The sequence below is a fragment of the Falco biarmicus genome, chromosome 20 (genome assembly GCF_023638135.1).
Source record: "Falco biarmicus isolate bFalBia1 chromosome 20, bFalBia1.pri, whole genome shotgun sequence".
Taxonomy (NCBI): Eukaryota; Metazoa; Chordata; class Aves; order Falconiformes; family Falconidae; genus Falco; species Falco biarmicus.
In genome coordinates this window covers 3,330,352-3,345,649 of record NC_079307.1, presented here as the reverse complement: position 1 = coordinate 3,345,649, position 15,298 = coordinate 3,330,352, and the positions used below count along the sequence as shown (strand labels likewise).

General features: G+C 46.2%; 1 protein-coding gene across 11 annotated transcripts in view; it reads left to right on the top strand.

Annotated features, from left to right (window-relative positions):
• GRAMD1B (GRAM domain containing 1B) overlaps positions 1-15,298 on the top strand; it is a 141,674-nt gene that overhangs the window by 73,107 nt on the left and 53,269 nt on the right. Inside the window, exon 1 of one of the 11 annotated variants that reach the window (XM_056322720.1) lies at positions 1,060-1,237. The exons of 7 other annotated variants lie outside the window; for them this stretch is intronic. In XM_056322720.1, the coding sequence (XP_056178695.1) occupies positions 1,215-1,237 (23 nt within the window). In that variant the 5' untranslated portion in view covers positions 1,060-1,214. Of the gene's footprint in view, positions 1-1,059; positions 1,238-11,833; positions 11,943-12,120; positions 12,138-12,380; positions 12,403-15,298 lie in introns of those variants that run through there. 3 more of the 11 variants (XM_056322722.1, XM_056322727.1, XM_056322726.1) reach the window with 3 other exon arrangements.

Here is a 15,298-nt window from a genome sequence, read left to right as displayed (position 1 = left end):
TCTCCTGTCCACTGAGAGGCGAACGGAATTGAGGTGATGATTTTACAGGTCAACATTTTTGTATCGTTCCCCTTGAAGACATCAGCTGCGGTCAGTGGGGTGGAGGTGTGTGTTTGGGTGCAAGCAAATGGCAAAAGAGCCATGACACCCCCCACCCCCCTTCAAGATTAGTAACATCTTTTTATAACTGACTGCCGCCTTTGTTCTACCACCCCGAAACTGCTGGATTGCTGTAGGGTTTGTGTTCACCCTTGGACCCTCCGAAGCTTCACTTCTTGGAGTTGTTTAGATGATCCTTTACTGGGAAGTAGTCAAACTGTAGATTATTTCGAATATACTGCCATGCTGCCTAACCACTCTGCTGTGGAGCTGTCTTTAGATACTGCAAAGTAAACAGAATAAATCCCAGGAAAAGTGCGGTGTATTGCAGGAAAGGGGGGGTGGGGGTGATGCAGTAACTGGCACTTCTTTCCCCCTCCTGGTCCGGCCTTGCCCCTGCCCCAGCCCTCTGCGTGCAGCGGTACTGAAAAGCTGTACGATGTGGTGCGGGGGAAGGGGTCGTGGCCGAGGGGTGGGAAGTAACGAGTAGGGACGAGCCCCCTCTGCTGCCTGGGCCGCTGCTGGCACCGGGTGCCGTAAGGTACTCGCCCCCCGCGTTGCCTCCGGCGCAGGACTGTGCCCGCTGCCCCGAGCCCTCCCCTGGCTGCCGGCAGCCGCTGCCCCTCCGCCCGCCCGGGGCTCTGCGGTCGGGGCGGGGGTTCGTGAAGCGCAGGGGGAGCGCGGGGGGCCGGCGCCGAGTGCCCTGACGGGCCGGGCCGCGGAAGGCGCCTTCCCTCGGCTGCGGCCGGGGGGAGCTGGGCGGGCAGCGGGGCCGGGCCCGGGGGGAGCCCCGCGGGGCGGCGCGGCGGGCGCAGGGCTGCCATGGCATGCTGCGCGCCGCGCTGTCCTGCCCGTGCTGCACATGCTCAGCAGAGAGCGGGGCGGCTCAGCCCCTGGCGCTGCTAGTGCGGGGAGCCCTGTGCCTCTCGGCGGGGGGCTGGGGGGGCGCCCGGGGCGGGAGGCGGCCGTGCCCCGGCGCGGGGGGCTCTGTGCATGGGGCTCGGCGCTCCCCGGGGGACGCTCGCCGGCCGGGTCTCCTCCAATATGTCCTGGGACCTCTGGAGCTGTCAGTGGGCAGACAAGGACACGGGCACCGGATTATCGTGACTGTACTAATGAAAGGGTTCAAGCTCGCCTGGTAAGCGGAGCGTTGGGGCGCGGGGGGCGACGCGACCACCCCGTTTCCCGAACCGTGTCTCTTCGCCGGCCCCGCTGCGGCGCTGCCGGCGGGGGGAGGCGGCGGGGCCGGCGCGGCCAAGGGATGCGCTCCGCTAAGTTGGCCGGTGCCTGCGCCGCAAAGCCGGGGCCGCTGCAGCAGCGCCGGGGGGACATCTGTGCGGGCTGCCGGGGGCAGAGCCGGGCTGCGGCGGGGGGCAGCCGCTGGGGAGGGCATCGGGGGTGGATGCGACGGCGGGCCGTTCTCGTCCGGGCATCTCTGCATCAGGACTGTGATGCCGTGAGCCTCCCTCTGGTCTGGCTGCATCTTCCTCCCTGCTGCCGCCACCCCTTCGCCTCCGCTTCCCAGCTTTCGCTATGGTTGTGCATGAATTTGCATCTGTGTGCACACGCATAACACCCGCACACGTGAGTGTCTGGACTTGGTATCTATTTGCAGGCAGAGAAAATAAGCGTGTGCGGGTTTTTTTTCTGAAGCGAGGTGGAGAAAATGTGTTGAATCTGATGTGCGTGCAATGGCTCCTGCTCAGCTTGTCCTTTAAATAGCTGCTTTTGGGGACGCACCTTGTTGGTATGTTTCTGTAATAATGTGTTAAGAGTTGGGAGTCGAGAGGACTAACAGCTTCCTGGAAGGTACTAAAAGCGTTCATTAATTCTTTGATCGGTGCTGGGTGTTTTGGGGGAAATCTCTCCAGGTTTGGACAAGTGGGTAGTGAAAGAAAATGTGTGGGTGAAAGTCGATCAACAAGGCTGCATGTGTATCTAAAACGTTTGCACATAAATATTTTTGTTGGTTAAGTTCGTGTTTTGTATGGGTAGGTAAGTATGTATGTATGTAATATACATGGATGCAGTTACCTAATATAAACTTGGCCAACAAAGATTTATATAAAATCTCAAGTATATCAAAACTATTCTAAATCTACGGTATGTCAGAGCTACTTAGCTGGAATAGTCTTTGAATTACTGTGGTGGAATTGATTTAATCAGAACTTTATCAGATGGGAACAGTTCCATAGTTAATAGTGGAATGTGGCTTTGTAATTTGGATCAAAATTGCAAAGTGGATGACAAGAGCAACGTGAAGGCCTGATTCTTAATCCCTTTTTTCTGTAACGAAAAAGGAAATAATCATAGAAATAACAGCCTTCCTCTCAAGTGTGCTGTTTTGCATCAATATGAATTTCGTACTTTGAGATCCTTGCCTGTAAAGTGTGAGACAGCAGTGAAGTTATTCCTTGTTTGTTGTTTTATTTATTGCCGCTTTTTTTTTTCCCCTGTGTAAAAAATGAAAGCACTACAGCACAGCATTAGGAAGCATCTTGTACTGGGCCCCAGGGGACTGACTAGAGCCAGGGATGATTCAATAGGTCATCTCTTTTTCTAATTTCTGTAATTTTGTCTTTTATTTAATTACACTGAGAGCCTCTGAAATTTTCCTATGCATACATGGCGCTGTGCAACATAGACTGTAGAAACGATGTAGCCATTAGCATTTGAAAATCTTCCACACTATTTTTTTCTCTCTTTACTTTTTTATATATATATAGATATATAACACTCAACTCTTGTACTGATTTGCTGCTCTATGTGGTATGCAGTTGGGCTGATGAGTTGCATAATAGCTTAGCGTACTACCAGGAGAGCAAAGCATGTGTTATAAATGCCGTGATCATGTGTATCTGCAATAACATGGCACCCCACTGCATTCATTTCTGTACCCATCCATGGGCAACACTGGGTGTTTTTGTTAATTGTGTCACTGGAGAGCTTTTGCATACCCGGTTCTATCACACCATTTATCACAATTAAGGTCGAAGCCAGCATGGCAATTTTGTCAGGCTTGAGAGCTAAGCAAGTGAGGCTGCTGGGTTCAGGAGCTGGATGCGGGGACGCAGGAAGAAGACTCCTGTGCGGGATGAAATGCCAGTGGTGCTTCAGTAGGTGACGCTCTCCCTCTTGAGTTTTCTCCTCCTCGGGCTCCTGGCAGGGTCCTAGGGGAACTGTGCTGTCCTGGCTGCCTGTGGTCTGGTGGGGAGTGCGGTAAAGGTCCTGACGGGTTCCTCTGGCTCTCCTGGAAACACTTGAAGAGTGCTGACCAAGCCCTGCTTGGGCTACCTCTTCAGCATCCACTCCTGAATCTTTCCCCGAATCCCCAAGAGAAACAAGTCAATTGTTCTGATTGCTTTCTTTAATTAATAAAAGCGTGCAGCATTTTGGAGCTTTGCAGTAGTTACTCTGTTCCCTCTCTAGGATGTTTATAGGCAGTTTTACTTATTTAATTGTGCTGCAATATCTAGGCACAGAAGGGTGAGTTAAGGATGTTATTTCAAATCCTGTCTCTTCCCTGAGTATATGCATTTGTCACCACTGGGCTGATTGGCGTGGTTCTAGAGGAGCATAGATCTAAGTACAGAATAGAGAGTTCCCTGTTCTTTGCTCTTTGTCAGACTTGGTTGGGTTACACAGCCTCCAATATTTGCAGTGAAATGGTTTTGCAGGGTTAGTATTTGGCTGAAGATAGAACCGTGTCAAACGCGTGGTATACGAGCAGACCTTTTGGTCCTTGCTATAGAAGTGGTGACTCCAGTTCTAGATGGCACTTCTGGGGTTAATGCAGATTTCCTTATGGAGCTGTTCTCAGAAAGACACATGATTTCTTTCTGTACCAGGAAGGGCAGTAGCACAGGGACAGAATGCTGTCAGCAGGAGCAGCCCACTCTGACCGTTAGGAAGACGACTTCCTTTTGCCCGATTTTAGACCACCCATTCATTTCGTGCTGTTAGACTGCACACAATAATGTAGTGTGTTTTACCGGGGAACCTCTGGCCACCTCTGAGTCTCAGCCCAGGCTTGTTTTGGCGCAAGGCAATGTGCTGATCTCTAATACGATGTCATGCGTTTTTGCAGTACGCCACCTAATTCTGCCCAAAATGATCTCATCACCATCTGGTATCATATCACAGCATAGCTGCATACCATGGAGTCATTAGGTGATCACAGTACACTGCAGTACAGCAGAATCCTGCTGTGTAACCATTATAGCTTTATGACATCAAAACGTGACTGTATTGTATCACGACGCGAGGTCCTGATGCACTAGTGCAGCACCATGCTGTTACAGCACCCTGCTATCAGAAACGGTACTGCAGTCCCCTGGTACGTAGTTGTTGTACGACCGCATACGTTTGTCTCAGCAGGGCCTGGTATCTTGGTTTAAGAGGCCACGTTCATGTCACAGTGTCATACTTTAATACCATTGCATATGTTTTTACATTGTGGCGTGGTACTGTGGGAGAGAACTTTTGCTTCCAGTCTTACATCACCGTTATCTCATAGATCCTTAGGGACTATCACGAGCCAAGCCCCGAGCTTTAAATTTCAGAAAGGCAGAAACTACAACAGCAGGGCAGGCAGGCTTGCCCTCCCCTCAAACCTCAGGCAGTGCTGCTTGCCGTTAGCGCTTTCCCTTGTTCAGGAGTTTTGAAGTGCTTGTAATCCAGCATAGATGGGAAATAATTTGGATCTTCTATGCAAATTCAGAATCAAATGACTGAAGAGTCTTTCAGGGACAAAAGCAAACTGGTAGCTGAACTTGATGTCCTGTAAATGGGGGTACCGAACAAAACTCTGCTCATCTGATTTTCCTTCTTATGCAGTTCCTTCTGAATTGCTTGTGCTGATTTGTTGATTGGAATAGTTCTGAGCTACAGAACCTGCTATATGGAACCTACAGAGAAAATAAGGGCCAAAGGCTCTACCTAAAAATAAAATCTGTAATTCATTTTTCTGCGAGTGCCTGTGGGTGAGAAAAAAACCTCTCAATGTTCCAACACCCTACTTATCTGAAGGAAGGATCTATTCTATAGTTGTGGGGGTGGGATGGGAACTAGGTAGGGTTACAGAACAGCAGAGCTAAAATTAGAAGTTGTTTGATGTCAGGGAGCAGTGAAGATTAACATTAGGCAGTTTCAGTTATGCATGTTGCAAGGCTGCCACTTCAGAAGTTCTTTGTATCTAGACCAGGCTAACGACATCTGCTCTTCCAATTGGTTTGTCAGTGTCTCAGGGCCAGGAGTATGTAAGAGGAGGGGGGTTCGTAAGCTATCACACCAGTCCTGCACAGCTCCGTCCTTACGGTCTAGTCTTGCAACTTACTTGAAGTCTAAAATAACAGGTTAGTGAAAAAGAGACAGGAGAAATGCATTCAGCCCTCAGTTGTAGAGAATTAGTACTTGCTGTAATACAAAAAGGTGACAAACGTGGGTGTTTGGGCTTCTTGCCTCCTTATTACATAGAGAAAAGATGAAGGCGTTTAAATCACTTTCAATTTCATATTGATACTGCAGAGACTTAAATAGGTACCCTGTGCAGTGAAAATGAACTTTGTTCTATTGCGTTGTAAATGAAAGATGAATTTCCAAATCAATTTTTCCTCACTTTTTTGGAGAAGGCCAGCTGAATAGTTCCTTTGGAGTTACATAATTGTGCTGTTGTGCGTGTTGTGTAGTTTGACCTTCACGTTAGAGGTTAAAATGTTATGTTTCAGTGGGTTTTTTTCACCTCTGTCTTCATCGATTCTTCTGCGTCTACATCTTTCTTCTTTGTGCTTTTTATTCAAAAGGAAAAAATAAGTGCTGATAATCCTCCGCTAAAAACCATCAGAGATGACCCACATACATATAAATACGGTTCTAGCATTTTGGAAGGAAGAGGCTTTCGCTTCTTATAAATTCTGCAAATGGATTTTAGGAATCAGAACGTTCCCGTTTGCTGCCGATGCGGTAGGAAGAGGAAACCATATTAATAGGTTGCTCATCTCTCCCTGCACCCAGAATATTCTGAACATTTTGACTGAACTTCTGTCCGTGAAATACAGTTTCTATCCTTTCTCTCTCAACAGGAAGAAACATTATGATGTTGTGTAAGGTGACCTGAAGAACAACGTTGAGCAGTATTGGTAGATTTATTTTGTTAATGGTTCTGTAGTACAGTGAAGTTGTAAGTAGCAGGTTTTGTGCTAATTTATCTGGGCTTTTCAGTAGTGAGAAGTGATAGTAAGCAGTTAGGGGCCTAATCCAAGTCCACTAATGTCAGGGAAAAGTTTTGAGGCAATTCACTTGGCTGGACTGTACTTGTAGTCACACAGCCAGAAATAGAACCAAGAGCAGCTCGTTACTAGTTTTTGTCCTGGACTGCATGCGGCTGTGCTGAATTAATACCTTCAGTGGTAGTATGGTATAAAGTACAAGTGAAGTGACTATTTCAGTTTTAAAAAAAAACAACACAGTGGAAGGAGACTAGTTGGAGAAAAACCGAGTCATTATGAAGCCCTTGGTCTGAGATTTGACTTGGTGTAGCTCTGTATGATGATAGACTGGCAGAAGTACCCCTTTCGTGTTTTTTGTTTGTTACGTGGTATGCTTTTGACATCAACTTTTGATTTAAAATTGGATAAACAAATACCATTTCATTCTCTGGTATGTATGTGCTTATTAAAACCTCTCTGAGGGCAACTAGACAGAAGAGTTCTTTGACTTACACCATGAAGATGCTGTGCTGTGCAGCGTTTGCTGCCAACACGCAGAATCTCTCCTTCAGATCTCTCCTTGGGCTGCAGATTATTTTGGCTAATTGAATCCTAATAATTTGTTTTGCTTTAAAATTGCCTTTTCTGCTTATCGGATGGTAAAATCACCTTGCTCTCTCTCTAGTCCTTCAGCAGCCTCATAAATGTCAAGTGAAGGGCAAACTGCTTGGAACGGTTCTGGAATTCTGCAGCCATTATTTGCTCAGGGCCTTCAGTTGAGAAGAATGAGGCTGCAGTGAGGTTCTCTGGAGATTCTTTCCCTCTCATATGCAGAAGGAAAAAGCATGGAAAGAGGAAAATTTCTCAGGAGGCTGTGGATAAAATTTAGCAGGTACTATTTCTCTCTTTCAAAGCTAACACGTGGAGCTGAGACTGTTGTGTGCCGTTTAACTGCGTGGTCCCTTCAGACGAGAAGCAAGGTCCTGGCTGTCGCAGTTGGAAGTCGCGAGGGGCCAGTTTTGTGCCTGGATCTGTCATTGACCAGTTGTATCATTATCTTGCCTCTGCCCAGTTTCCCAGTCTGCAAAATGAGGCATACCATTTGTCTCTTCCTCCTCCCCTTGTGTGCGCTCTGACTGAAGCAGTTTGATACTTACACATGACAAGTGCTAGAAAAGGGCGTGCTGAACACTGTTCCGCAGTTTGTAAGCATGTGATTCACCCTCTGTGTGTTAATAGTTCCATTGAACTAAATGGAAACACTCGTATACTTAAAAGTTTCTTCTTGATCAAGGCGATTCTGCTCAGCAAGTGGGCACGGTTAAGGCCAAATGTTGCCATCAGAGGTCTTGTGGCACATTATGCAAGAATTGCTTGTGTCCTGGTCAACATCTCTTCTGCTTAATCACATTTGCCAACTGAAATTCCTCTTAGGAACAGGACTTTTCTTTGCTCTTTATTCTAAACTAGTTAGTGGCGTTCCTTCGGTTGATTAGGCAGCTGCTGTGTTTATGCTTGTATCTTCTCTTGCATGCCTCTGATTTCAGTCCTGGGTAGAAAGTGCATCTTAATGGCAGACTCCCCTTATTATTATTATAATTGATACTTACTATGAATGGTAACTGCTAATTTCAGTACTTTGAATCTGGTGAAAGTAAATTATATAAATTGAGATATAATAGCAATAATAGCATTGAAGTATAAAATATTGAAGTTCAGGAAATGGAGAGACCAAAACAAATGCTGCACACAAATCAGTAGCTTTTCTTTTCCTTCGCTAACTCTCATATGCTCTTGCAGAGCCACATGTTGAATACAAGATGGTGGAATGTTCTCTGAGCTTCTCCTTTACTAAACTTTTACGTCTGGCCAGCTTTAGGTTTGTGCTGCTGATTATACTTTTTATATTTTCTGGTGGTTTATTCTCTGTAACTGTTTTTCGTGGACAGAATGCTCTCTGTGGTTACAGCCAGGTGACCTGGGGGTAGATCTCTGCGTTATTTCAGCTAACAGAAGATGTAAAATGCTGCCGTTCTCATTTGACAACATCACAACCACTCTATGTGTATGGCAGAGCAGCAGAGGAGGAGGAATTTGGGGTTTTTGTTGGTGGCTTTTTTTTTTTTTTTGGTGGGAGGGGTAGGTATATATTTAGGGTATATATTTTGAATCATTTTCAAACCACTTGGAATACCAGGTTTGGAAGAATGTGGCTTGACCGCACCTAATTTCAGGCCTTGGAACTGGAAGAAGGAAAATGGAGGAGAAAAGGAGTTGCATGAGGAAGACTTGGGGGGGGGGGGGGGGGCGGGGGGGAAAGAAGGGAGGTGTATATTCAGGAGAAGCAAAGATTTGCTAACAGAAAAAACTGTCCATATATGCACATAATATAAGGGACCAGATTAGCTGTAAGGTGGGGGAGGAAGGACGACTTGTTTCTCTTTAGTGTGAGAACAGCTCTCTAACTAGAATAGTTCCTTTAATAAAATGCTAAGCAAACGAGGCTGTGTTAAATGATAGGAGGAAGAGATGGCAAGGTCTGAGGATTCCAGAGAAGTCGGTTGGAAGGTCTCATACCTTACGTGTATGGTGATGACATGTGAAGTGCTGTGAACCAAAAGGTTTGCACTGGAAACGGAGGCATTTTAGAAAGCTGGTGGAAAATTAAGAGCTGTAATTTCAGGGTATTTCTGATGCTGTAGGAATAGAAACAAAGCAGCTACAGAGGTCTGAAAAAAGTGCCCTCTGCTCATGAGGAGATTGGGTTGTGGCTGTGCAGCCCTCAAAACTGGAATTTATTTTTTTCAGAGCTGTCAATTATTAAAAAATGGTGTACTTATGTGGTGGCCTTCAATCTGATGGACATTTTAGGAATGAGGTTTGGGAGGCAAACTGTTGCTTAGCTGTAGGCTATGAAAGAAGGGATGTGTCTAGGGGTTGGAGCTTAGAGAATCTGAGCAGTATTCAGTGGCTGGTTCAAGGCAGCAAAAGTACATCATTGCTTTGAATGCCTGTTATGTTATTTTTCCAACCTTTCTAACGGGAAGAATAGGTTCCCCATTGATTCTTCTGAGTTTCTGTTTCAAAGACAGGTGATAGCACAACTGATTTTTGAAATGGATCCGTTTCTAAGACAGTGCTGTTTTACAGTGAGAGAGGCCCTAGAAGAAGGGCCTTGCTGTGCTGGGAGATTTTCAGGTGTGTCCAGTAATAGGTTGTACCCTGAAGGGCTTACATCCTACATAGTATTGGTGGTGGAAGTGGTGTTGGTCTTGGCTTGTAGATGAGGCACACGGAGATTACAGCCATTTTTACTTTTAACGTGTTTATTAATAGAGGTATACTAGAAAACTCCCCTACTGGAATCTTGGCTTAGTTGAGCAAAAACTTGTTACAGCTTAAAACAGTTCTTTAAAGGGAACAGCCTGCATTGATGTAAGAGCTAGCATCAGAAATGCAAACCGGCCAGCCATATCCCCTGTACGCCTCATAGGTGACTTGTCCAAAGTCACAAGCTGAATCCATGCAATTGCCCCACAGCAAGCTATGTCTTGCTCATATTTGGAAATACCAGAATTGCTATAAGGACATTTGTTCTTTCAAGGATCACAGCCCAAATCAAGAACTTCAGATGATTTAGATGTCGCTTTGCAAGATTTCCCATGTGAAACTCAAAATCATGTGGATATGTTTTTCTTGGAGTTTTTGGGAACAAAAATACAGTAAGTCAAACCAATTACCTAAATTGTAATGCTCAAAGAGCTGTAACACCAACCAAATGCAAACCTTTAGAGAGTCTTGCATTGCTAGCAAACAGCAGCAAAAAAAACCCCCCAAAAATTGTTGGACTGGGCTGCTGAAAATTGGGGTATATATTTTGGGGCTTTATATATTAATATATAAAGTATATATTGGGGCTGAAAGTTACAGAAAGCAGAACTGGAGACAGAAAAAATAATGGTGGAATTCTGGCATTGATCCATGCACCTGCCAATGTGGGACAGTTCCCTGTTTTGTTTTTACTAATGGTTACCTAATGTTGTTTATAAACATGACAAGTGAATGGCTTTATACCATTTCTCTTGTGCTCTTGACTGCAAGTATTTGACTTCAGCCTAATTGTTTCCCTCAATATTATCACATTGCTTGTTGTTATATAACCTTTTAATACGACTTCTGTTTCTCTTTGATATTTACATTCTTTGAATATTTGTTGACTACTTTGTTTGCCCTTTGAGGTTTTTTGTTTTGGTCTTTCCTCCCCCCATAAATAAGGTTCGTGAATAGTGTGATGTTTTTGTTGCTTTCTTTTGAACTTACTGCTCTATAAAAATACATCTGTGGTTATATGGCACCCTTATAATAAAGTTCCTGATAGAGATGAACTGATCATCCAGAGCAAATATTTCATCACCTTCCATGAGGTATGATTGATCAGACTGTGCAGCTCTGAATCACGTTAGTCTTTCCTGCTCCTGTATCATTTTGCAAGAACATGTCTAATTTGCTTTGTGCTCGTACCCTGCATGCACACTACTGAGCTCTGCTGCTTTCTTGCTTTCTCAATTCTTTGAATTGCTGGGCATGACTTTGTGTTTTCTGCATTATACCTGTTTGGAGTAGGTACAAAGTCAAGCTAATGTTCTTCATGCTTTACCCAGAAGAGAATCCGTCACAGTCTCTGTTTATTTTTCTTGTGAGACAGGTTTTTGTATGTGTTTTTTTATACACTTTCAATATGAGTCACATTGCTACCTTCTCCATTTTATAACCTCTCTGTAGAAGATGGCCTTTCAAAGGGTTTATATTTGGAAATAACCCGTGTGTTGTCAAATATTTCTCCTGTTGCTGGCTGTGCTGCCTGCTGTTGTATGAGGGAGGTTAGACGGTTTGTGTTGTGTCTGATAAGGTTTAGAGAAGGGTGCAGAGTCCCTCTAGCTCAGCGAGATGAGGAGTCAGTATGTTTGCAGAAATGACTGAGTTGTCAGAGTGCTTTGTGGGAGTAAGGAAGTTGAATCCTGGGGTAACTGGGATGCTTAGGTCCATGCTGACTGTTCTGCTCCTTTGTCATCACGGAAGTACTCCCTGGTAGTTTTTTACAGTGGGGAATAGAGGGATATTTAATAAAACTCTTCTAAAGTGCCCCTGCAAAAATGTTCGGGATGCCAGGGATGTGCAACAACATGGAGAGGCTGTACCAGGGCAGTAGACAGGTGGGTAAGAGCAGGAGAGGAGAAGTCGTCCTGAAATTTTACAGCTGTCGTCAGTGGATGGAGTGAGGAGCAGCCAGGGTTAACTGAGCTCCAGTGATGTGGGCTCCAGGGCATTCTTAAAGAGACAGTGGGTGCTTTTCTTTCCAGTGGGCAGCAGCCAGTTCAGATGCCAGAGCTGGGTAGCAAGTTGCAAAGGCGGCTTTGTTTCTGCCATGCCAAGCTGTTATCAGAGCAGGGAATCTTTTTGTCAACTACTTTTGAAAGCATAAAATGCATCGGAGCAGTAAGATTCTTGAATGGTTTAATGATCTCTCCCCCCGCAGAATTGCTTCTGTCTGCAGTTTAAATGGTGGTTTCGGAATCGGAGAGCAGAGGAGCAGGGAGGACACGCAGCTGCGCCCCAGGAAATGCGATGTGGTAACAGGTGGCGATGCGATCATTTAGCTCTTCATTTTCCATCTCCCAGGCAGGCAGGAGGACTCCTTCCTGTGGGTGCAGGTTCTTTTGTGTTCCTGCGTGCATTGTGAGGTCAGGCAGTTCCGCAGGAAAAAGGATGCCCTGGCGCAGTGCGGGGCTGCGACCCGGACACGCAGGGTTTGGCTGAGAAAGGTGGTGGAAGGTACGGGGGTGTGGGGGGAGAAGCTGAGCAAGATTCTTATGGAGCAGTGTTCTGTCTTCGTGGGAGCAGGGGCTGGACTGAGTAGTAGCTCTTGAGTGTTAGTGAGTCTCTGGGTGAGCCCAGCAGATTACAGGAATCTGAGACCATCCTGGAAGAAAGGTCAAGCAAGGTGAAGAAAGTCAGTCGGTGAGAGTGGGGATGAATCCAGTGTGTGTGAACGGGTATCGGGCTTGGAAATCGGAGGTGGCTCAGGAGGAGGCTGAAGGTAGAGATTGGGGTAGTGCTTTGGGGAAGGCTTTAGGAGGCTGATTTTGGTTCGGATAAAAAGATCGGAACAGTCCAGAGGAGTGGAGAAGCAGGCATTACTGTAACTGGATTATAGGACACAGAAGCCCACGCTGCACCAGCCAGTGCTAAAGAAAGAGATCGGACCCTTTTAGGGTCCTTTTCCTCATCCTTCTCTTCAAAAATCTACTCACAGGTCTGAGCTGTTCCAGCTCAGTACAGTGTGGAGTAGGGAACGGAGGGGTGGTGGTGGCGGCGGTGGAGGGGATTGAAGGAGCGGGGCATGTCTGTACCAGGAGAGCGGCTGCAGCCCCTGGCACGGAGCAGCCGATGTGCATTTTGCTCTCTCCAATGGCGGCCATTGAAGCTTTATCCAGATGTCAGGGAATTCTGTCTTTGTGCTGAGCTTGCATAGGAGCAGCGTATATGAGGGTTGCTGCTCAATTACTGGGAGCAGGGGGGGGGGGGGGGAATGTGGCTTTCTCATCTTCAGAGTGGTATCCAAAGAACATAATTTGTTTGTGTTGGGTTTGAGGTGAAATTTTGCTGCTGCTTGTCCCCTGGTGGCTATCTTCTCAATGTAACTGGAAGCACAATGGCACAATATTTTACCCTTGTCCTGAAGGGATAAGAAAAGGAATATGCATAGATAATGGAGGCAGTACTGTAAGGATTCCACAGGGACCTGTAATTAATGGGTGATCACCCGTTTCTGTTGTTATTTGTCTTTGTGAGTGTGGTAGTTTTCCCCTGGTCAACCTGTTGTTTTGCTTTTCTCTTCATCCTCTCTTAAACTGGGCACTGAGATCTCGCAGCTGGGCTGCATTCAGACCCTAATGCTTGAAGGTGGCTCCGTGGATTGTGTAGGGTTTGAAATTAGTGCAGCTTCATCATGCCTTTCCCTGCACAGCTGAGGTCTTGCACTGTACGCTCCTCAGGGTGAGGGCCCCGGCTGGCCGCAAGCTGCCCAGCCCTCAGCACAGTGCTATAAAACAAATAAAAATGGGCGTTACTTTTATTAGTGCTTGATCTCAGAGACAGCTGTTAGTGTTACTGATGTGCTTGTTAATCTTCATTTTCAAGTACGCTGACTGCTGTATACGTTATCTGTCAGTGCAGCGCAAGTGCTTCTGGCGTAAAATACGCACCAGCTTATCAGTGCAGTAGAACAGAGCATCTAATGGTTTCAGAGAAAAAAAAGGAGATGGATTTAGTTTTAAGTGGAAGTCAGCAGGGGACTTAAGGATATGTAAGTGTCTTCGTAATATATGATTAGGAATTCAAGACAGAGAGCTTGTGGGAGGTCAGCTCAGCCAGCCTTTTTCACTGCATCATCCCAAGCTGGTTGTTTCCAGGCCAGGAGCTATTACCTGTCCATGATCCATGATGCTTTTGCTTTGAGCTCTCTGCTTATCCGGACCAGGATGCAGTGCCTGCACACCATGTTGGGATGTGATTCTGTTGGTCTCAGCCTACAGGGCAGAGTGGGGCCTACAGAGCAAAACCGACGGGTTCCCCTTGTGCTGTCCTTCTCCTCACTGTCAGCAGTCAGGCTGAATTAAAGAGGGCTAAAACTGCATTCCATATCCTCATGGATAAAACCGTTTATGAAAGTGATAGCTTTCAGAATTTTGGGCAGTTCCACATGTGATGACAGCAGTTGCTGAAGAAACTGTCTAGAAAGGTACTGGCCATGCAAAACACGCTTGTCCTGTGTGAAGGCTCCAGCTGTCCCTCGGACACTTCACTTGGCGATGCTGAGCCTAACTCCCCGCAGCCTCTTTCCTCACGTCACTTCACCTTTTCTGCTTTTGTTTTTCCACGTGCTGATTGTTTCAGCGTGGCGTTGAGGACAACAGGTAGGGCTCAGTTTCCTAGGCGAGGTGGGATCTGCTACTTGTGAATGTCTTTAATTCTGTGTGGTTTCATTTGTGCAATTAAGGAGAGCTAATTAGCTCCTTTTAGTGCAGTCTCCTTGCAGAGGTAGCTGACCTCTTGTTAATCCTGGATTAAGTTCTTATTAAGAACTGGCTCTTTGTGTGTCCCAGTTAAGATGTTGACACTTTGTTCTCTCTCTCCTTGTTCCCCGCCTCCCCCTCTTCCTCCCCATGCCTTTGAGCACATGATTGCCTGCCTCCTCCATCCTCCATCCCCCACTACTGTAGGAATGTAGCAGCTACTGTATCTTGCTCCGTGCTCCATGAAAATGCCATTGTCAGTTCAGAGGACTCTAAAAAGATTTTTGCTTCATCTGGTACCTGTCTAGGAGACCATTTTCTGTGAGGGAGGAGGAAGAGTTTTGGCAGTGCTTCTTATTGCTTAATAGGGTGAGAATGTGGTGGGGTTTAAAGAGTAGCACCCATTTTGTATGCCAGGGGCTGGAAGGGTGTTCCATGGTCTGAGCACGGGCTAGCAAACAGGACCACATGTCCCAGCCAGAGAACTCGCCCTGTACTATGCTGCGCGTTCAAAAGCTGAGTCCGTACGTTCATGGCCAAAGAGAGTGTTTAGGAGAAAAGCACCTTCTGTGCTCCAGCAATGGTATGAGCGGAAAAAAAAAATGAACGCGTGGAAAATACTAATTACCACCCAGATGCGTCAGTTACCCACTAATGCTAATCCTACTTGCAGATCTTGAGGTTGTAGCACTACATTGACTTTTCCCTGAGGACATGCTTTCTTGACATTCCTGATAGTCTTTCTGAAGACATGGCCAGAAGTACTATGTAAGTCTTAGTGTCCCCTGGTTCTGTTCTGAACTCAGCTGGAAAGTAGAGATGTTGGGGAATAACTGTCTCAACGGCTTTCCGTTTTCAAAAAAGATCCTATTAAAAGTGGACAAAGAATTTTTCAGGGAAGGGGAAATGAGAAACTTT